General features: G+C 45.5%; 1 protein-coding gene across 1 annotated transcript in view; it reads left to right on the top strand.

Moving 5' to 3' along the window:
* Positions 1-19,074, top strand: part of LOC126101499 (popeye domain-containing protein 3-like) — a 244,083-nt gene extending 225,009 nt beyond the window's left edge. The window contains exon 8 of the mRNA XM_049912144.1: positions 18,625-19,074. Within this exon, the coding sequence (XP_049768101.1) occupies positions 18,625-18,815 (191 nt within the window). The 3' untranslated portion in view covers positions 18,816-19,074. The remainder of the gene's footprint in view (positions 1-18,624) is intronic.
* The last annotated feature ends 1,700 nt before the right edge of the window (positions 19,075-20,774 follow it).

The raw sequence follows: 20,774 nt of genomic DNA, 5'->3' as shown, positions 1-20,774 counted from the left end.
GCCTTCGCCATCACGCCAGTAGCAGGACTCCAGTTGCCCTTCCCTTTCCAGTACTTGGCTTTCGGCCACAAGGCGGCGGCAGTGGGACAGAACGGGTGACAAACAACCGGTGCACGCTAAAGTTTAAAAGCTCTACTCTCAGAACGTCGTAACTGCGTGCTGTCAGAATTATGGCCAAAATTTTCGCGCGAGATCGATTGGTGGGGCTGATATCTGTTACAGTGCTTTTAATTCCGTAAAATATTAGGCTAATGATGATGATGATGATTGGTTTGTGGGGCGCTCAACTGCGTGGTTATCAGCGCCCGTACAATTACCCAATCTTTGCTCAGTCCAATTTCGCCACTGTCCTGGATGATGATGAAATGATGAGGACAACACAAACACCCAGTCATCTCGAGGCAGGTGAAAATCCCTGACCCCGCCGGGAATCGAACCCGGGACCCCGGGCTCGGAAAGCGAGAACGCTACCGCGAGACCACGAGCGGCGGCCTATTAGGCTAAGTTGGTGACGTTTCCTTCCCTGTCATTGGAGCCACTGTTCACTTTCCAAGGGCGCGGCCACAGAGAGCTTCGTGCTGGAGGAGAGTCGTCATGTCAAACTAGCAGTGCGCTTAGCGACTGCAGCCACCGATCATTTCCGTACCAGAGCCGTGGCGGAGTGCTGCTGGCTGGCGCAGCGCCCAGCCACAGTACCTTCCTCCAGTAACTCCACGTGGGCAGGTATCAACGCTCGCAACTGCGACAACTTCCTACAACATTCAGGAATGAGGACCACTATCGGGATCACAAGAAAAACGAGACCCTACAGATTTCTCAGACGCTGCAGCTGTGTACAGGGTAGTCGCTTTGTTGATGAACTCTTACGGTATCCAGGAAGACCCGCAGAAGGCCGGCATATGATCGTCACCATAAACAAATGTGACGTCATTCCTGAGAATAAATGAAAAGATCAGACGTGGACTGGTTGCAAAATTGGAGTTCCCACAACCGTCCAGCATCTAGAAAGATATTTGTGGAAGATACACACATCAAAAAAAGTTTTGCATCATCCCGGTTCCCAGAATTCCTGAAGATAGACGTTGGCTGTGGATATTGTATCACATACACAGTATCCAGAGTGAGATTTTCACTCTGCAGTGGAGTGTACGCTGATATGAAACTTTCCTGGCAGATTAAAACTGTGTGCCGGACCGAGACTCGAACTCAGGACCTTTGCCTTTCGCGGGAAAGTGCTCTACCAACTGAGCTACCCATGCACGACTCACGCCCCGTACTCACAGCTTTACTTTCGCCAGTACCTCGTCTCCTACCTTCCAAACTTTACAGAAGCTCTCCTGCGAACCTTGCAGAACTAGCACTCCCAGAACGCCTGAAGATAGACGTTGACTGTGAATATCGTATCACCGACAAAGTCCCTTTGACTGTTCACAACTGTCACTAAACCTGCCCAAAGATGTAAACAGCCATACATGGGCAGCGCCAATTAGACGGAGGGTGTCCGACGTCCCATCAGTTCCAGTCATTCCACCCAGAGGGAGGTACACGGCTCGTGTTGTCTGTAGTTCGAGCACGGCTAGAGGGTCAATACCGCCGTTCGATAGCGTCCGCATTGTTACTGTGCGCCAGGAAGGGCTCTCAACAAGGGCGTCTCGATGTGAACCAAATCGATATTGTTCAGACATGGAGGAGATACAGAGAGAGACAGGAACTGTCGGAAACATGCCTCGCTCAGGGCGCCCAAGGGCTACTACTGGAGTGGACGACCGATACCTACGGGTTATGGCTCGGAGGAAACCTGACAGCAACTCCACCATGAGTAATGCTTTTTGTGCACCCACAATATGTCGTGTTACGATTCAGACTGTGCCACATAGGGTGTACGATGCGCAACTTCACTCCCAACGTCCGTGGCGAGGTCTATGCTTGCAACCACGACACCATGCAGCGCGGTACAGATGGGTCCAACAACATGCCATATTGACCGTTCAGGATTAGCCTCACGTTCTCTTCACCGATGAGTGTCGCAATTTCCTTCAACCAGACAATCGTCAGAGACTTGTTTGGAGGCAACCCGGTCAGGCTGAACGCCTTAGACACATTGTCCAGCGAGTGCAGCAAGGAGGAGACTCGCTGCTCTTTTGGTGTGGCATTATGTGGGGCCGACGTACGCCGCTGGTGGGTATGGAAGGCGCTGTAACGGTTGTACGATATGTGAATGCCATCCTCCGACTAATAGTGCAACCATATCGGCAGCATATTGGCGAGGCATTCGTCTACATGAACGACAATTCATTCCCCCATCGTGCACATCTTGTGAATGACTTCCTCCAGGATACCGACATCGCTCGACTAGCGTGGCCAGCATGTCCTTCAGACATGAACCCTATCGAACGTACCTGGGATAGATTGGAAAGGGCTGTTTACGGACGACGTGGGCCCCCAAACCACTCTGAGGAATCTGGGCCGAATAGCCGTTGAGGAGTGGTACAATTTGCACCAATAGTGCCTTGATGAACTTGTGGATAGTATGCCACGACGAATACAGGCATGCGTCAATGCAAGAGGACGTGCTACTGGATATTAGAGGTACCGGTGTGTACAGCAATCTGGACCACCACCTCTGAAAGTCTCGCTGTATGGTGATACAACATGCAATGTGTGGTTTTCATGAGCAATAGAAAGGGAGGAAATGTTGTTTATGTTGATCTCTATTCCGGTTTTCTGTACAGGTTCCGGAACGCCTGGAACCTAGATGATGCAAACCTTTTCTTTGATGTGTGTATGAGATTTTATGAAAACTATGGAAGAAGGGCAATCCATACCCTTCTTGATACTCACTTAGATATGTGCCACAAATTGCTCCTCTCTACAACGTAAACTCCTTCATTGTTTCATTATTCATCTAAGTAAATAATAATTACTCTTGTTTAACCAATAATTAAAATTATTTCAGAGTAATCTTCTGTAGCTGAAGGCTCCTCATTAAAGTACATTAAAAAAGAAGTGGCCGTGTGGGTGTTTTAATTGATACTGGGCACCTTACCGTCTGTTTCACAGATACTCGTCGTGATCTTACTGTCAAATCCTACCTTCCAATGCTTTGCTCCTTTCATTTCACTACTCCACAGACCAAAATTAGTCGTGGAAAGCTGACATTTTACCTCACACGTTCGGATATTATGCACATCCCACTGAAAGTAAGGTAGCTGTTGCGAGGGTGTGACAGAGGTTGCGTTCTATACCAGAATGATTTATTTACAAACCCATCGTCTTATTTCAGTCACAAGGTTTTACTGCTTGAAGGCTTTCAGTTTTTGGGATCAGTTACTAAAGCAGTACGATTCACTGCTCACGAACACATGAAAAAATCGACTTTGAATATTTCTAAGCGTCATAAAATATAAAAATTACATCCATCAAAACGTGCTTCTTGCAATCATTAGAGGGCTGGTTTGGGTCGAGGTACATGCAGCTTTACTTTTATTTGAAAGCGAAACAACCCCCACCCACACACCACACACACACACACACACACACACACACACACACACACACACACACACACACACACACACATATATATATATATATATATATATATATATATATATATATATATATATATATATTCGATTATTTCCTTTTGAGAGAGCGATTGAACTTGAGTAGTCATAATTTCTTCTTCTTTCTTAGTTCTTATACATAAGAAACGAATCGAAAAGCTAGTAGAAGCCGACCTCAGGGAAGATCAGTTTGGATTCCGTAGAAATATTGGAACACGTGAGGCAATACTGACCCTACGACTTATCTTAGAAGCTAGATTAAGGAAAGGCAAACCTACGTTTCTAGCATTTGTAGACTTAGAGAAAGCTTTTGACAATGTTGACTGGAATACTCTCTTTCAAATTCTGAAGGTGGCAGGGGTAAAATACAGAGAGCGAAAGGCTATTTACAATTTGTACAGAAACCAGATGGCAGTTATGAGAGTCGAGGGACATGAAAATGAAGCAGTGGTTGGGAAGGGAGTGAGACAGGGTTTTAGCCTCTCCCCGATGTTATTGAATCTGTATATTGAGCAAGCAGTAAAGGAAACAAAAGAAAAATTTGGAGTAGGTATTAAAATCCACGGAGAAGAAATAAAAACTTTGAGGTTCGCCGATGACATTGTAATTCTGTCAGAGCCAGCTAAGGACTTGGAAGAGCAGTTGAACGGAATGAACAGTGTCTTGAAAGGAGGATATAAGATGAACATCAACAAAAGCAAAACGAGGATAACGGAATGTAGTCGAATTAAGTCGGGTGACGCTGAGGGAATTAGGATTAGGAAATGAGACACTTAAAGTAGTAAAGGAGTTTTGCTATTTGGGGAGCGAAATAACTGATGATGGTCGAAGTAGAGAGGATATAAAATGTAGACTGGCAGTGGCAAGTAAAGCGTTTCTGAGGAAGAGAAATATGTTAAGATCGAGTATAGATATAAGTGTCAGGAAGTCGTTTCTGAAAGTATTTGTATGGAGTGTAGCCATGTATGGAAGTGAAACATGGACAATAAATAGTTTGGACAAGAAGAGAATAGAAGCTTTTGAAATGTGGTGCTACAGAAGAATGTTGAATATTTGGTGGGTAGATCACGTAACTAATGAGGAGGTATTGAATAGGATTGGGAAGAAGAGAAGTTTGTGGCACAACTTGACTAGAAGAAGGGATCGGTTCGTAGGACATGTCCTGAGGCATCAAGGGATCACAAATTTAGCATTGGAGGGCAGTGTGGAGGATAAAAATCGTAGAGGGAGACCAAGAGATGAATGCACTAAGCAGATTCAGAAGGATGTAGGCTGCAGTATGTACTGGGAGATGAAGAAGCTTGCAAAGGATAGATAGCATGGAGAGCTGCATCAAACCAGTCTCAGGACTGAAGACCACAACAACAACAACAGATTTGTAGGAAATCGAACATGTCTAAACGATAGGGATTCCTCGTGAGTCTTAACTGCATCATAACACAGCAAGACACTGTGCAGGCTACCTGTTAACACGTTTGTTCGAGGGGCGCTGATAACCTCGCTGTTGTGCGCCCTAAAATACTAATCATCATCAACGTCTGTTCGATTAGCAAAATACCCGCAAGCGAGAACATTTAGAACGAATTGGAACTACGTTCTGCGCGGCGATTAGGACCTACATTTGACTAACAAAACATCACCAGTTAGGTACCTGAGAAAGTCAGATACCATGGTTATAGTCCCAGTGCAGTGTCCGGGTATTCGCAGAAATCACGACAAATTCGTCCCCATTCTCCGGCCTCCTACGAACCTATTCGATTTCACACAATTATGTCCTCGATAACAGACAGCTGTCTCACTATGGTAACGTGGTTGGTGGAGCATGAGGTGGTGTGACGGTTAAAGGGGGTCTGTGGTGGAGGGCACACCTCACGAGCTCCTGCACGAGCTGAATGCATCTGGCTCTACTTCTCAGCACAAGAGGAGCACCGATACGTGTTGCTTTTATGTGCTTTCTCCAACAAATCCCATATGGTCTGATTTGTCACGTGGAATCCTAAGACAAGTAGCAATTACGAGAGGCGAATCGTCCACTAGAAGTAAAACTTCCCACGTTTATATTAAGCGCATGCGACAGCAGAGACAGCGTGTTTAATTGCACACTTCAGCAAAGAATCGCTCTATTTCTACACATACACCATTTTTCCAGCAAAATACAATATTCTCTCAATGACTCTCAGAACCTTCTAGAAATCACCAATGAAAACGCTAAATACTTTCAAGAGGAGGGAAACTTGCCTGTAGCCAGCACTTTAATCGCTACACAGCCTTTAATGACCCACAAATTTTAGAGAAATTAGGGTTCAGACTCAAAGATTGTTACCGAGGCCAAAAGCAGAGCTCAGGTATACCGCTGTTTAAGAAACGAGGAGTTAGCACAGTGGCATAACGCTGAAACTGTTCGCAAATAATATTTAGCGTTGACAATTTAATACATCAGAATCCACGCAGAGAACACAAAATAGAGGATTTTTTTATCAGTAGTAGTTCTTAAGAACTGAAGGCTGTTAATAATAGATCACAAATTTAAAAAACAAATAAAAAATTTAAATGCATTATAGTAGTGTAATTCACTGAAATGTAATAGTTGACGCTATCCATATAACTTAATTAAGTCCCATTGTTATAGTTTTAACTCAGTAAAACGATTTCGAAACCACAAAAAACTGTTCATGAAAAGATGATATGGTCTCTTGTGGGGATACAGATGTCCTCATTTCAAGCTTATGATCTCTGCATAATTCAAGACAAATGCTGGTGTTACCTTTAGTGATCGACAGTGATCAAAGTCGTTCCTCTTACTTTCCCATTATTTACATTTACAGCATTAGGTTAACTCTTACTTTGTATAGTTTTTTTTTCTTTTTTGTCTTACAATTGTTTTCCTTTGCTTTTTTCAGATTTGGTTGTGTTCTTAAATACTAAATTCATCTAAACAAAATTTCAGTCAACAAAAATGTGAATTTATAAGCTTGGTAAATGATAAAAAAATAAATGTTAAAAATGAACGTATCAAAAATGTTATATTACAAAAAAATAAAATAACAATAATAATAACAACAGAAAGAGCTCAGGAAACGTACAAAAAAATGAGAAATAGAAGGAAGAAATGCATAATAACAAGAAAATCTAATAAGATTTGATGCCTTTTCGCTTGCATCTGATATGAAAATATTGTCAGATGGCACAGGGAAGAGTTAAGATATACGCTGAAATGCATCAGTAGATTGCTGAAAAGTCAGTATTACACATATCTTACGATGAGGCACAACTAAAACTGACCCAGTAGAAATACACTCTAAAAATAAAGAAAGAAAAAAACCGACGCGCCACGAACGAATTATCGGAATGGAACGCAAATAGGTAGATGTGAACTATGTGTGCAGCTAAACAAATGATTACAATTTCAGAAAAACTGGGTTGTTTATTCAAGAGGATGTAGATAGATGTGAAGTACATGTCCACACAAGCAAATGTCTATAGTTCCAAAAAAATTGAATGATTTATTCAACAGAAAGAGTTTCACAAATTGAAAAGGTCAATAACGCGTGGGTCATCTCTGGCCCTTGTGCAAGCAGTTATTTGGGTTGGCGTTGCTTGATGCAGTTTCTGAATGTCCTCCTGAGAGATATCGTGCCAAATCCTGTCCAATTGGTGCGTAGACGGTTGGCGGGACATGTACATAGCGCTCCAAATGTTTTAAATTGAAGAGAGATCCAGCGACCTTGCTGGCAAAAGGAGGGTTTTTCAAGCACGAAGACAAGCAGTAGAAGCTCCCGCCACACGTGAAACGACATTACGTTGATGAAACGTAAGCCCAGGGTGGCTTGCGGTGGAGTGCCAGGCACTTAAATGTAATTTGCAGAGTATCCATGTAGATGTAGATGTAAATGTAGGACGCCAAAACAGGGCGTAGAATGTTGTCGACGTATCTCTGTGCGGTAAGGATGTCAGGACCCGCGGATGACAACCTAGGGGGCCCTGCTATGAACAGAAGACCATCACTCCTGATTGCCGGACCGTAAGGCAGGTGATAGGCAGGCTGGTATCCCACCGCTGTCTGGAGCGTTTCCTGTCACGTCTTTGCCTGTCATCGGCGCTCATTTCGAAGTGGGGCTCATCACTGAGGACAGTTCCACTCCAGCCATTGCGTTTCCAGGCGAAAGACGTGTCTGGACACACCCCGGATCCCGGACGGCGGTGCGATACCAGCCTCAGTGTCACCTGCCATATAGTCCGAGAACCAGGAGTGATGGTTTCACTTGCTAGCAGGACCCATTTGGTTGTGATCTGCGGCGCTCTTACGGCACAGTGTTATTGTACGCACCGTTTTGTTGCCCTTCGTGGCAAGCAGCTCTGGGCTCACACATCGGCCCACCCACACATGGCACCGAGCGAGGTGGCGCAGTGGTTAGACACTGGACTCGCATTCGGGAGGACGACGGATCAATCCCGCGTCCGGCCATCCAGATTTAGGTTTTCCGTGATTTCCCTAAATCGGTCCAGGCAAATGCCGGGATGGTTCCTCTTAAAGGGCACGGCCGACTTCCTTCCCCATCCTTCCCTAATCCGATGAGACCGATGACCTCGCTGTCTGGTCTCCTTCCCCAAAATAACCCAACCCTCCACACGTAGCGAGAATTTCTGCTGCTCGTTCCTCTACTTGCCAGACCCTACCTTGGCCAGTAAGGTCGCCGGATCTCTTTGCAACTGAGAACGTTTGGAGCGCTACGAGAAATGCCCTGAAGAGGACTCCAGCAGCTCTATAAATCAATGCTAAGCCGAATAACCGCTTGCATAAGGGTCAGAGGTGGACCAACGCTTTACTGACTTCCTTAATTTGTGGAGCTGTTTCTCTTGAATAAATGATTCAGTTTTTCTGAAATTTTAATCATTTGTTTGTCTGTACACCTATGTGACACCCACCGATTGCCAACCCATTCGTATGATTTCTTTGCGCTGCGTTGTTTATTGAAGTGTGGCGTAGTTAACAGTGCACAGAAGTTTGTGTCTAAAAAAAGTTGCCAACTTTTGCATTGAAAGAAAGAGGATACAAATAGATAGAAATTGCATTTAAGTTAAGTTGAAGTATCTAAAACAAAAATCAGTCTCAGTGATGCAAAGCTCAGACACAACAGCAGAGTGACGAAGCCAGAATATTTGTATAGCACTGCTGGCCAGTAAAGATGCTACATCAAGAAGGATTGAAAATAAGAAAACTTCACTTATAGAGTATAGAAGAAGAATTTGTGATTATATTTGGAGGTGATATTGGTGCATACATGGTGCGAAATGTACTGAATAGACGTGAGAGCGTTAGTAACAATATCTAATCATGCTGAGCAACGACTCGATCCAAACGTTACAAGTTAGGCTCTCCTGTAAATTTAAAAATTATTGCAAGCAATAAAAGAGAAGATATCTCTTGGAAGTAATCATCACATTACATGTTCCACCTCATAGGGAATTGTGGCTGTTATGATGTGGACCTAGAAGGTTCGAATGCTTTTTTATCTACGAGTATCTGTATATTTGTATATATTATCTGTTTCTGTATTTTTTATGGTGGTTATAAATAGGACCACGTTTGTGTTAAGATCCTCATGTCTGACGGTCCTTACGTATTTTTAGCACTGAAGATGATCACACAGTGTGCGAAATCGATCTGTAAAATAAAAGATTTCAATATTTACGACCGGATCTGCCATTTATCCAAAATGAATTGACCAAAAAGAAAGGATGAGAGAATCCTGTACTATGCAGAAAACAAGAATATCAAAATCAACTTGTTCAGAGGTCTGAAGGAGGCTAAGGAGGAAAGTAACATGAAGTCAAAGGCAATACGCAACAGAGAGAAAATAGCAATACCATCAATGAAAGAAGGGAATTCGAAGACCGAACACTCTTGAGAAAGGCAGAATGTAAGAATGGCCACTCATGGAAAATGAAGAAATACTAGACTAAACGTAACAAGGAACAGAAGTTGATTGTTCTATTTCAGAGGTGACTTGAACGAAAAATAGTAACAGTAAAATAGTTAATAAATTAAATAAACTAGTAAATAAAAACTAAAGAAAATTTCGATCCAAATGTAAAAAATGGGGTCACTAAATGTCCACGTCAGTTTCTGACAATGTATCGGGATATTCCTGTGTAAGAATGGTTCGTGTTGCCTCTGATTATTTGAGAGTAGATGTAAATATTCTGACTGTGGAAGCAGCCACGTGGTTTGACGACATCAGTTTATCTGCGCCGTTTGTGGTAAGTTACTCGTGGATTTGCACCTGTGTTAGTGGAGCAGGCCGCTGGGAGCTGATGCGCCACAGTGTTTCAGCTGCTGTGCTCTACATGTGCGGCTCTCTGCTGCAGGGAAGAGGCGTTTCTACTGCACGTGCGCCGCCAGGTGCCGTACGGCGTTCTTCGGCTCCATGAACCACGGCGACGTCTGGGTGTGACCGTGTGGGTATGCCAGCGGCCCTCCCACTCCGCACACCCCCCCCACCCCAAACACCCAAGTATCTCTCTCCTCCCCCCACCCAGTAGGCACAGCCTTACGTGGTCGTAGTCCAACCAGCACTCTCCGGAGCAAACGGCACTATTAGCTCAACTGTCTCCATTAGAGATCTCTGTACCGTGTACCCAAACTGACGTAAAAGTGGACTCAATTGACCTTTGTTTTAAACCGAAAACTCATGACCAGTTGTCACACGTCCCTCTGTTGAAAGTGCACGGTTAGTCACGAGCATTTCTGTAGTTCCAGAAAATAAACACAATTGGACAGATTTTTTTCTTTTATTGTTAGTTCCATTCCCCTCATGCCATATGGGCGGATTGTGGGCTGTCAGAGGTACAGTGTTCTACTCTTCAGCTAAGGGCATTTTCAAACAAGGATGAGATAAAGGACATGAGCATTGATTTACTATTTTAAATTTAAAAAAATCGTAGATGGACATTTAACTGGCGAAGTTCTTCTAGGGGGAAAAACCACTGAAGTACTACCCTTCCGCTTAAAATCTGAAGGACTTGCATTGGGAGAAAAGTATTTCAGCAGGAGAGAATATGTTACGTAGTGTTGAGGGGTTGGGAAAACTATGGAGGTGGTGGTAGATGTCCAGGTGGATAGTAGGAAGTCAGAAGTTGGGCAAGGTAGAGCATGGGGATACATTTGGTGTGTGTATAGGTTGGTGGTAACAAGGAGGAAAGCACAGGGATGAATGGTGGGGGATAGGAAGTGAGGATGGTGATGGGGAGTGGGACTGGTGACAAAGAGTCAAACTTTGTAGGAGAAATAAATTTCTGGGTGGATATCGTTGTCTGAGAGAGAGAGAGTTGGTTGAAGTTACGTTGGAATAGGATATGGAGTGTACATAGGTGTAGGGACGAATAGATGTGTTTGTGAAGGCGTGGCAGCGTAGCAGAAGTGAGACAAGGGGTTACTGGAAACTAGTTTGCAGATAGTATATGAGATGCGGAGGTGTTCAATGTGGGTGAGGAGGTGTGGAAATTTCATGAGATGGGAGAGGATCCATGTGGGGGAAGGTAAACGGATGGGGAGAGCGAGACAGAACACATGGTGTTCGGAGAGTTGGAGGGACTTATAGAACTATGCTGGGGTGCAGATCCATGTAACATTTGTATAGTAGACGATGAGTCGGATCAGGTTTTTGTAGATGTAGAGAATAGTGGAGGGATGAAAACCTTAAGTCTGGTCTGCTAGTACTGTTAGTAGTTTTACCCTATAGTGGGATTTCTGTTGCATGGTTAGTAGGTGTGGTTTCCACGTTAGTCGCCGGTCGAACGATAGTTGATATGAAATGTGTGTGAAATCTTATGGGACTTAATTGCTAAGGTCATCAGTCCCTAAGCTTACACACTACTTAACCTAAATTATCCTAAGGACAAACACAAACACCCATGACCGAAGGAGGACTCGAATCTCCGCCAGGACCAGCCACATCGAACGATAATCCAAGATATTTGAGTGCGTTATGTAACTGCATAGGACGGTCATAAATTGTAAGGTAGAAGTCATGGAGGCAGTATACAAAATCCCTCGAAGTTATTAACTCGCATTACATGTGCTCAAAATGGGAACCGTTTGTCATACGGCATGCGTTAATACATGTGTACTGTCCGTTGAGGTCGATGCTGCTGGCATCTGGGTCGGCGAAGAGACAACAGCCTGTCTGGGAAACCTGCTCATTGTATCTGCAGGCGACAACTAATCTGATGCTGCAGTACGGAGTATATAGTCTGTCTACATGTTCTAACATGCCTGTTCTCTATGCACTGATGTGTGTCAGGTTCCTCTCTGTCTTGTAATTTTCATACAGATATCCTCTGCAACCCCAGAGATACTTATGAAAAATTGTGGGTACATCTTGATCGCAACATATACAGCTAGAATTGTTGTTTTTATTTGTTACCCCCAGTAGGTACAGTGTAACGTATTTCAGTTAGTCTGAGAAAAGTTTTGTTTTCAGGGTTTGTGTGTCTACCCTTTGGCCTCAGCCAATCAAACTACAAGTCACTGCTGTTACAAATTCTTTAGGCGGTAGAGAAATTCCGAGCTCTATCTACGATCCATTGATTTGGAAACGACCCACTAATCTACACTTCATTTTCATTACAGTCACAGTAATGTCTCGCACTCTGGACTGTTTCTTGGTCTGCGAGTATCTGTATGTTTTCCTGTCGAGAGACAGAAAATAGTATTAGTCTGCTTTCCTATCGAGAGATAGTGATGTCTATTACCGTAACTCGAAACTGATAACACGTTTGTAAACTTTCTGTTTGAGGCATCTCAGATGTTTCCTTTTGATAATACTATTTAATTTAGTAGAGGAACTACAGGGCATTTTTATTATTCTGCATATTTGTTTTGCTATCCATTCTTTGCTGCTTTGTACCAGATCATTTACGAGGTTTTGGCCGCGCGGGATTAGCCGAGCGGTCTTATGCGCTGCAGTCATGGACTGTGCGGCTGGTCTCAGCGGAGGTTCGAGTCCTCCCTCGGGCATGGGTGTGTGTGTTTGTCCGTAGGATAATTTAGGTTAAGTAGTGTGTAAACTTAGGGACTGATGACCTTAGCAGTAAAGTCCCATAAGATTTCAGACACATTTGAACATTTTTGAACGAGGTTTTGCCTGTACGGTTTTTAGTATACTGGTAAGTGATACTCAGGAATATTTTAGAAGTTGTTTTGTGAAGTTCATCTACTCTTAGCTGAAATTTATTTGCACTAAGGGCAAACAGAATGGAAATTGCAGGCTGTTGTCTTACGTTCTACAAGCATCTATTGCTTCCCTTTTCCCCCGTGTGAAGATCGTGAAACAACCTCCTGAATTGCTTGATAGTAGTGTTCGTAATTCACCTTTCAACTCTCAATTACCTCTCTATATTGTGGAAATCTAACTGAATCTGTGTCATTAATGTACATACGTATTATTTGGCAGAATGGTATAGATAGAACGAATATATTCTAATAGCACAATATTTATCACCTGGACTCTCCAATTCAGCATGTTATGGGATTTGCCACCAGCACAATTTTGCTTTCTCTTCGGTCCGTTTCATATACAAGAGGCAACTAGATGAAATGAATGAACCGAGAACGTACTCAAATTTACTTAGCTGTAACGAAATATGATAACTGTTCTAGAGTTCGTTAGTTTTAATCGTATTATCGAAAATTACTCCTGCTCACAGGATAATGCTGGAGAGAACGTGATCCCTTAGTTCCGCGCTCGCTCGAGGATTTATATCTGGCCGCACGTAACTGTTCTAGTAATTTCTCATGCAACTCAGTGTGAGAAGGATCTGCGAACTTGTGTGTTACAGTTCTTCACGCACTTACTTCTAGGTCGTCTTTTTTCCTCCGTACCGCTCCATGCTCAATATCCGGTTTGCGATCTCAGCGACGTTTGCCACGACGCTTTGTCCCTGCTGTGAATGATGCGAGACTGCAACAAACTGCGTCACCAGCTGACCTTTTCGTTTGGAGAGGAGTGCAACATTGAGGCAGTCGTTCATCTCGTATAAGATGTGCCCATCGCTTCACGCCATTGCCTAACAGTAGGAAAAAGACATTCTGCAATTTCCCGTGTGAAATAAGAGCTCTATTAAGGTTCAAAAAGTAAGTGGACTGTGACCATACGAGCTTTGGTTTTATGAAGCCTGGCAAGACAGAGCGGAGAAGGGGTCCCCTGCACAGAGCAAGCATCGCAGGGACACGGGAGTACGGAAACTAATGTTGTTGTGCCCAATTGGGGGAAACTGTCGCTAAGAAATCCCGCCAGATACGAGCAACGTTCTGTGATCTAACTCACGGAAGGAATAGCACCTACCGAATTTTTTTCCAGAATCAAAACTGTTTGCGGCAATATTATCAGCAGAACGAGTACGATGTAGGCAGTTTACTGGAGGGAGAACAAATGTTCACGACGAACGAAGGAGTGCAGGACCTTCCATTTTGACTGATATGTTGGTGCAGAAATTCGAGGAAACAATTCGTGCAGACCGCCGGTTGACAGTGGATGAAATGTCCGAACATTTCCAGTACTCTCCGGAACTCTCTTACACGAGAAACTCACAGAAACGCTGCGATACCGTGCACAAGATGGGTTCCGAAACAGCTGACAGAGCAGCACAAGCAAAATCGGGTCAGAAGTGACCGCGAGTTTCTTGAGCGACTTGCCTTGAAAGGTCAGGATTTTCTGAGCTCTTCTGTGACTAGAGATGAAACGTGGGTTACTCGTTACACGCCTGAGACAGAAACACAGTTGGTTTCACCAGTACCCCACCCGCCAGAAAATTTAGAATCGCGATATAAGGCCAAAAAGTCATGGTCACAGTGTTTTGGGAGCGAAAAGGTATGATTTTGCTCAAATTTGTGCTTGAGTGACACGCCATAAATGCACAATGATATTGTGAGACCCTAAAATACTCTAAAGGAGCATTAAAACCGAAAACCGGGAAATTTTGACGAGAGAAGTGTACTTGTTGTACAACGCCCGTCCTCACACAGCCTTAGGCTCCAAGTCGCTCTTGGAGTCATTTAACTGGGATGTTTTGACCCCTGCCATATACACTTGCCTTAGCGCCTTCTGATTATCACCTTCTCACCTCCCTGTAGGCACACATGAGCAGATGCAGAAAGAGCTTCTGAAGAAGGGGAAGCAACTGGCGGGAGAGTTCTTCGACGAGGGGGCAAAGGAGCTTGTTCCACGGTTCACCACATGCAGCGAACGGGATGACGGTTATGTGGAAAAGTAGTCAACAACTGTAACAACAATATCCGTATTTTTTTTTCAAATACACTTTTTCTAAAAAATATAAAAATATAGTACACTCACTTTCTGAACATGCCAGTACTTTTCACACCCCATGGAGTCATTAAGTGATGCCTCACCATCTCTAAGTCACGGATACGGGATGGCTGATGTCGGAAATAACTTTAAGTGGACTATCTGGCAGCGGGACGAGAGACAGAATTGCAGCCTGTAAGTATTCAGTAAGGAACTGCAACAGAAGAATGCAAACCGCTGAGTACCGTCCGTTCCGAGCTCAACTAAAATAGCCAATATCTCAGTGAACGCAGTACTGCCGATTCAGAGGTGAGGTGTTCAGCGCTCCAGCCAGTATGGTTGATGAACTGGAGCAGCGAAATGTACAGCGTTGTCAATATTTACGAGGTCGTCCCGGGATTTTTGAAAGAATTCGTTACTCAGAGGAGAGACGAGAGCAGTACGCATCAAAACTGGAGGACGAGACGGGAAACACCTGTGTCTGCATGTACGAGTGTACTGTGTAACTCGTACGTTTCTATCGACAGGTAGGAAACTAACAACTGACCGGGTTATGTCCGAACGAGTGGTCGATTGCTGAGTCCCTTATGAGTGAATCCACACAAGATCGTTTCCATTTGTCGTAGGAGGAAATGCGAGCGGTGTTCAAGAACTAATGCAACACATTCTTTTTCTGAAAGCAGATTGGTTTTATTCCAATACACCATGTTATTCCACATTCTTTTTGTTACAAAATCGTGTTTAAAAATTATCTCTGTCTTGCTGTCCTTCGTTGCTCTTTACGTCTTTTGTTAGGCAGCGAGGAACCAGCAGGCACACTTTTTGAGTACCGCAACTAGGGAACGAGTGTGTCAGGACTGAAAACAGAGATAAGCAGTTGAGCAGAGAGGTGTTTGTGATCTTCGCATCACTTCGAATGAGAGCGTCCCCTCGTTGTAAGACCGCAGAAGTGACAGCAGAGTGCGGCCCGCTGGCACTCAGAATACCAGGCAGGTTTCTGCGACCTTGTTGCGATGATGAGAGACGCCTCGCTCAACGACTCACCCTGCTTTTGTTCTCTGGCGGGTCACTGTAGACTTTCTACAAGCCCCTATGAATATCTGCGGTACTCTGGTTTTCCGTTAAAAGAAACTCCATTACAGTTCTCTGCTTGCATCTCACCTCCGTTACAGAGACCATTTTCAAGATTACGTATAGCACTGCTACCTATCAGGACTTCATGAACTACAGGGGCTGAGGAGGGAATATTCCACGATGTACCTCCACAAACCCGGCATTTCTTCAACCGAAGTTGACTGAGAAAAATATATGGCATTACTTACTGAACGCCCACTTACATTTCAACGTCAGCTAATGCCCTTTAAATTCGTTATTTCATCCTGAGGAAACGATAAAGTATTGTTATCGAACAGCGGGTGTGAGTTGCTAAACAGATACAGTGCGTGCTGTAAAGATATTTGCTTATATGGGGATCAGTTACTTTAAATGCCGTGTGGTAATAGAGAAAGCGATGCAAATGCGTTTATCAGACCATGGTAATGGAGGAATTGTCAGGGCGGCAGAAGACATCACCTGCAACATCGTAAGCTGTTGCTGGTAACAGTTTCTTGCTGTTCTGCACCTGGAGATTCTGCTGCTGTACTAGTTACTGCATTACAAGCACCAGAGCTAGCCACTATATGACCTCTAAACATTATAATACCTTTTATCTGGCATCTTTGCTCTCAGTCATCCACACATCGGCTACGCATAGTTGGCACCATCTCCCCTTGCAGTTCACGGTTTGATCAGCTGACGGTGCTCTGCTGTGCGCTGGAAGAGATCTGTGAACTTTCATACACGATGTACTTTCCTTTTTTGCTAGTTTTATTTCAAGTAGGCTTTATCAGTTTACTTTCAGGACACATAAAGATACATTTCATCGGATTCTCATAAAGTAACGTTTCTGGCGCTTGAAGGACTTAATTGCTTATGATAAGTATCCTATATTTCTTTAAAAATGTATATACTAATTATTTGCCTCACAATTACACTCCTGGAAATTGAAATAAGAACACCGTGAATTCATTGTCCCAGGAAGGGGAAACTTTATTGACACATTCCTGGGGTCAGATACATCACATGATCACACTGACAGAACCACAGGCACATAGACACAGGCAACAGAGCATGCACAATGTCGGCACTAGTACAGTGTATATCCACCTTTCGCAGCAATGCAGGCTGCTATTCTCCCATGGAGACGATCGTAGAGATGCTGGATGTAGTCCTGTGGAACGGCTTGCCATGCCATTTGCACCTGGCGCCTCAGTTGGACCAGCGTTCGTGCTGGACGTGCAGACCGCGTGAGACGACGCTTCATCCAGTCCCAAACATGCTCAATGTGGGACAGATCCGGAGATCTTGCTGGCCAGGGTAGTTGACTTACACCTTCTAGAGCACGTTGGGTGGCACAGGATACATGCGGACGTGCATTGTCCTATTGGAACAGCAAGTTCCCTTGCCGGTCTAGGAATGGTAGAACGATGGGTTCGATGACGGTTTGTATGTACCGTGCACTATTCAGTGTCCCCTCGACGATCACCAGTGGTGTACGGCCAGTGTAGGAGATCGCTCCCCACACCATGATGCCGGGTGTTGGCCCTGTGTGCCTCGGTCGTATGCAGTCCTGATTGTGGCGCTCACCTGCACGGCGCCAAACACGCATACGACCATCATTGGCACCAAGGCAGAAGCGACTCTCATCGCTGAAGACGACACGTCTCCATTCGTCCCTCCATTCACGCCTGTCGCGACACCACTGGAGGCGGGCTGTACGATGTTGGGGCGTGAGCGGAAGACGGCCTAACGGTGTGCGGGACCGTAGCCCAGCTTCATGGAGACGGTTGCGAATGGTCCTCGCCGATACCCCAGGAGCAACAGTGTCCCTAATTTGCTGGGAAGTGGCGGTGCGGTCCCCTGCGGCACTGCGTAGGATCCTACGGTCTTGGCGTGCATCCGTGCGTCGCTGCGGTCCGGTCCCAGGTCGACGGGCACGTGCACCTTCCGCCGACCACTGGCGACAACATCGATGTACTGTGGAGACCTCACGCCCCACGTGTTGAGCAATTCGGCGGTACGTCCACCCGGCCTCCCGCATGCCCACTATACGCCCTCGCTCAAAGTTCGTCAACTGCACATACGGTTCACGTCCACGCTGTCGCGGCATGCTACCAGTGTTAAAGACTGCGATGGAGCTCCGTATGCCACGGCAAACTTGCTGACACTGACGGCGGCGGTGCACAAATGCTGCGCAGCTAGCGCCATTCGACGGCCAACACCGTGGTTCCTGGTGTGTCCGCTGTGCCGTGCGTGTGATCATTGCTTGTACAGCCCTCTCGCAGTGTCCGGAGCAAGTATGGTGGGTCTGACACACCGGTGTCAATGTGTTCTTTTTTCCATTTCCAGGAGTGTATAAAAGATTCCAAGTAAAAGCATGATATTAAACACTTCATATACCACAGCACTTAAAGGTCTCGTCAAATGCCCATCACCTACTGACCATACTTTAGTTGCATCCACTTTCTCATGCTGTCTCTTTATCATGTATTAGTTTCTGTAAGTTCTATAAGTCTTTAGAAGTACGGTAACTTTTGCCTGTGGCTATCTGTTGAAGAGGACTACAGGACTGATAGTAAGCAGAGGAAGAGGGACTGTAGATGCAAAGCAGTCAATTTCTAGCAAAATTTCACCCGTGCGTCCTGTTATTGCAGTGTTCAGTGGCAGCCGTGAGCGACTCTGCCCTAAGGAGAACGGCCTGGGGTCGCTGTTGGCCAACGGCCGGCTGCTGGAGATGGCGCCGCTGCGCGAGCTGCCGTCCAGGGACCACCTCGACCTGCCGGACGTCACCAGCGGCGTCGAGCGCTGGCTCGAGTCGGCCGCTGTCGCCGCTGCTCGCAAGTAGCTTCCCCCCGCCGTCCTCTCCACGGCCACGTGCAGCTGTCACTCACCTCGTGTGGGGCCGACTACCGCTTCGATTCGGCCTCTGCCGTCACGGCTCGCAAATAACTGCCTCGCGCTTCGAATCCGGTGGCTAGATGCAGCTGTCAAATCACGTCGACTGCTGCCTCGGGTCAGCTGCAGTCGCCACAGCTCGCAAGTGGCTGCCGCACGCTGTCCCGTCTGTGGCCAGTCGACTAGTGGCTCGAGTCAGCCGTCTTCGCCACGACTCGCAAGTAGCTGTCCTGCACTGACCCATCCGGCAGCTGCGTGCAGCTGATGTCGACTACTGACTCAAGTCAGTTTCTGACTGCCTCAAGTCAGCCGCTGTTGCCAGTAGCAGCCATGCTCTGTCCAGTCCGCTGGCTGTGTGCAGGAGTCAGGTACTCCAAATGAATGGTTTCAGTCAGTTGCTGTTGATGTGGTGACAAGTAGCTGTCCCAGTACTGTCCCATCTGAGGACACCAGCAACCGCGTATGACACCACGTCGAGTGGCTTCTGAAGTCTACCATTCTCGTTGCGGCTCCCAAGTAACTGCACCATGTTGTCGTGTCTAATAAGCTCCTGCCGCTGTTGTGTACCACAAGAGATGTCCGGCACTGGTTCGAGTCATCTGCTATCACTGTGGCTCCCAAGTGCTGTCCTGCCCTGTGACCACATTTAGCTACAGTGTACCACAAGACGCTGGCTCTAACCAGCCACTGTCGTTCGGCTTGCAAGTAACAGCCCCCACACTATCCAGCCTAGAAACCACCTGCAATACACAGGAGACTCAAGTGATAACTCGAGACAGCCACTGTCGTTGAGACTTGCAAGTAACTGGCCCACACTGTTCTGCCTCATGTTCCAGCTCTCAAGCATCAAGCTGGCTTCGAGCAGTGGCTGGAGTATGGCATCTGACAGACTAGGTATGATGCTTCTGACGGAATTTCCAACTCGTTACCGTTTCAGCCTGCTTGGCACCAGCATTGCTGTTGAGCACTGCCTCGTGTCTCTACAACTGGCAGGTAGATACCTACACAATTCAGGTGGTGCTGCTGGATAAGCACAAATGCTTTGACGACCTCGGCCTTATTGTCGCTGATCGGAAGTACGAAACTCTGCAAAGTAATTTTTCTTGAAGTTTCCAGCTATACCAACTGGCTGCCACCAAACCGATGGAGTGATCAATGGCGGCTGCGATTCACAAGAGGGCCCTCCACAATGTGTGTGGTACAGTTTCTGTGGAAGATGGACACAGTGAGCAAAGACCTCCTAGACGCCGCCAAAGGAGATCTCTGTCGGCCTCTAGCTGCTGCTATTGCTGCTATCTGGTAGCATTTTAAGCTTATGTATTGGGAAATGAGCTAGGCCTGCTTGAAACCAGTAAATAAATATGAAAATAAAAAAAGAGACAAGTTGAGTTTTACAACATATTCAACCTTAATAACAGAAGTAAAAGACTGTAACAACAGAAAAACTAAGCGTGTTTAGTACATACAAAAATGGTAAAGTCTCAATGAATTGTTTACCTGCTGCTTGACTTCAGGATAATACTACAATAGAATGCGAAATTTCACATAATGTAGATAAATGCCATCATTGCAGTTGTTAACTGGTAATGTGAGTCGATATAGTGAGGATTCAGATGTGAATACTTGCAGTAACGTATGGTGAGTGTTCCAGGCCATGATAACCTGCACACAGGCCTGCTACATCTACGAGTGGTGAGCTAAATCAACTATGGTAGTGATGAGTTCTTCTGCAAGGTGCCTCCGGCATAAACTATCAACCAACCATCACTCTGGGTGGGGTATGTCTTACCATAGCGGCTGTGTCAGGTGTCCAGCGATTTTTGTTTCATTTCTGACACGTTCTGAAAATTCTTCCTGTTCACCTTCTGTTCCAATTATAGGGAAGGAACGGAACATTTTGTGAGTGGGG

Source organism: Schistocerca cancellata, chromosome 9 (genome assembly GCF_023864275.1).
Source record: "Schistocerca cancellata isolate TAMUIC-IGC-003103 chromosome 9, iqSchCanc2.1, whole genome shotgun sequence".
Lineage (NCBI taxonomy): Eukaryota > Metazoa > Arthropoda > Insecta > Orthoptera > Acrididae > Schistocerca > Schistocerca cancellata.
Note: the sequence above shows the minus strand (reverse complement) of the source record. Positions and strands in the feature narration are given on the sequence as shown.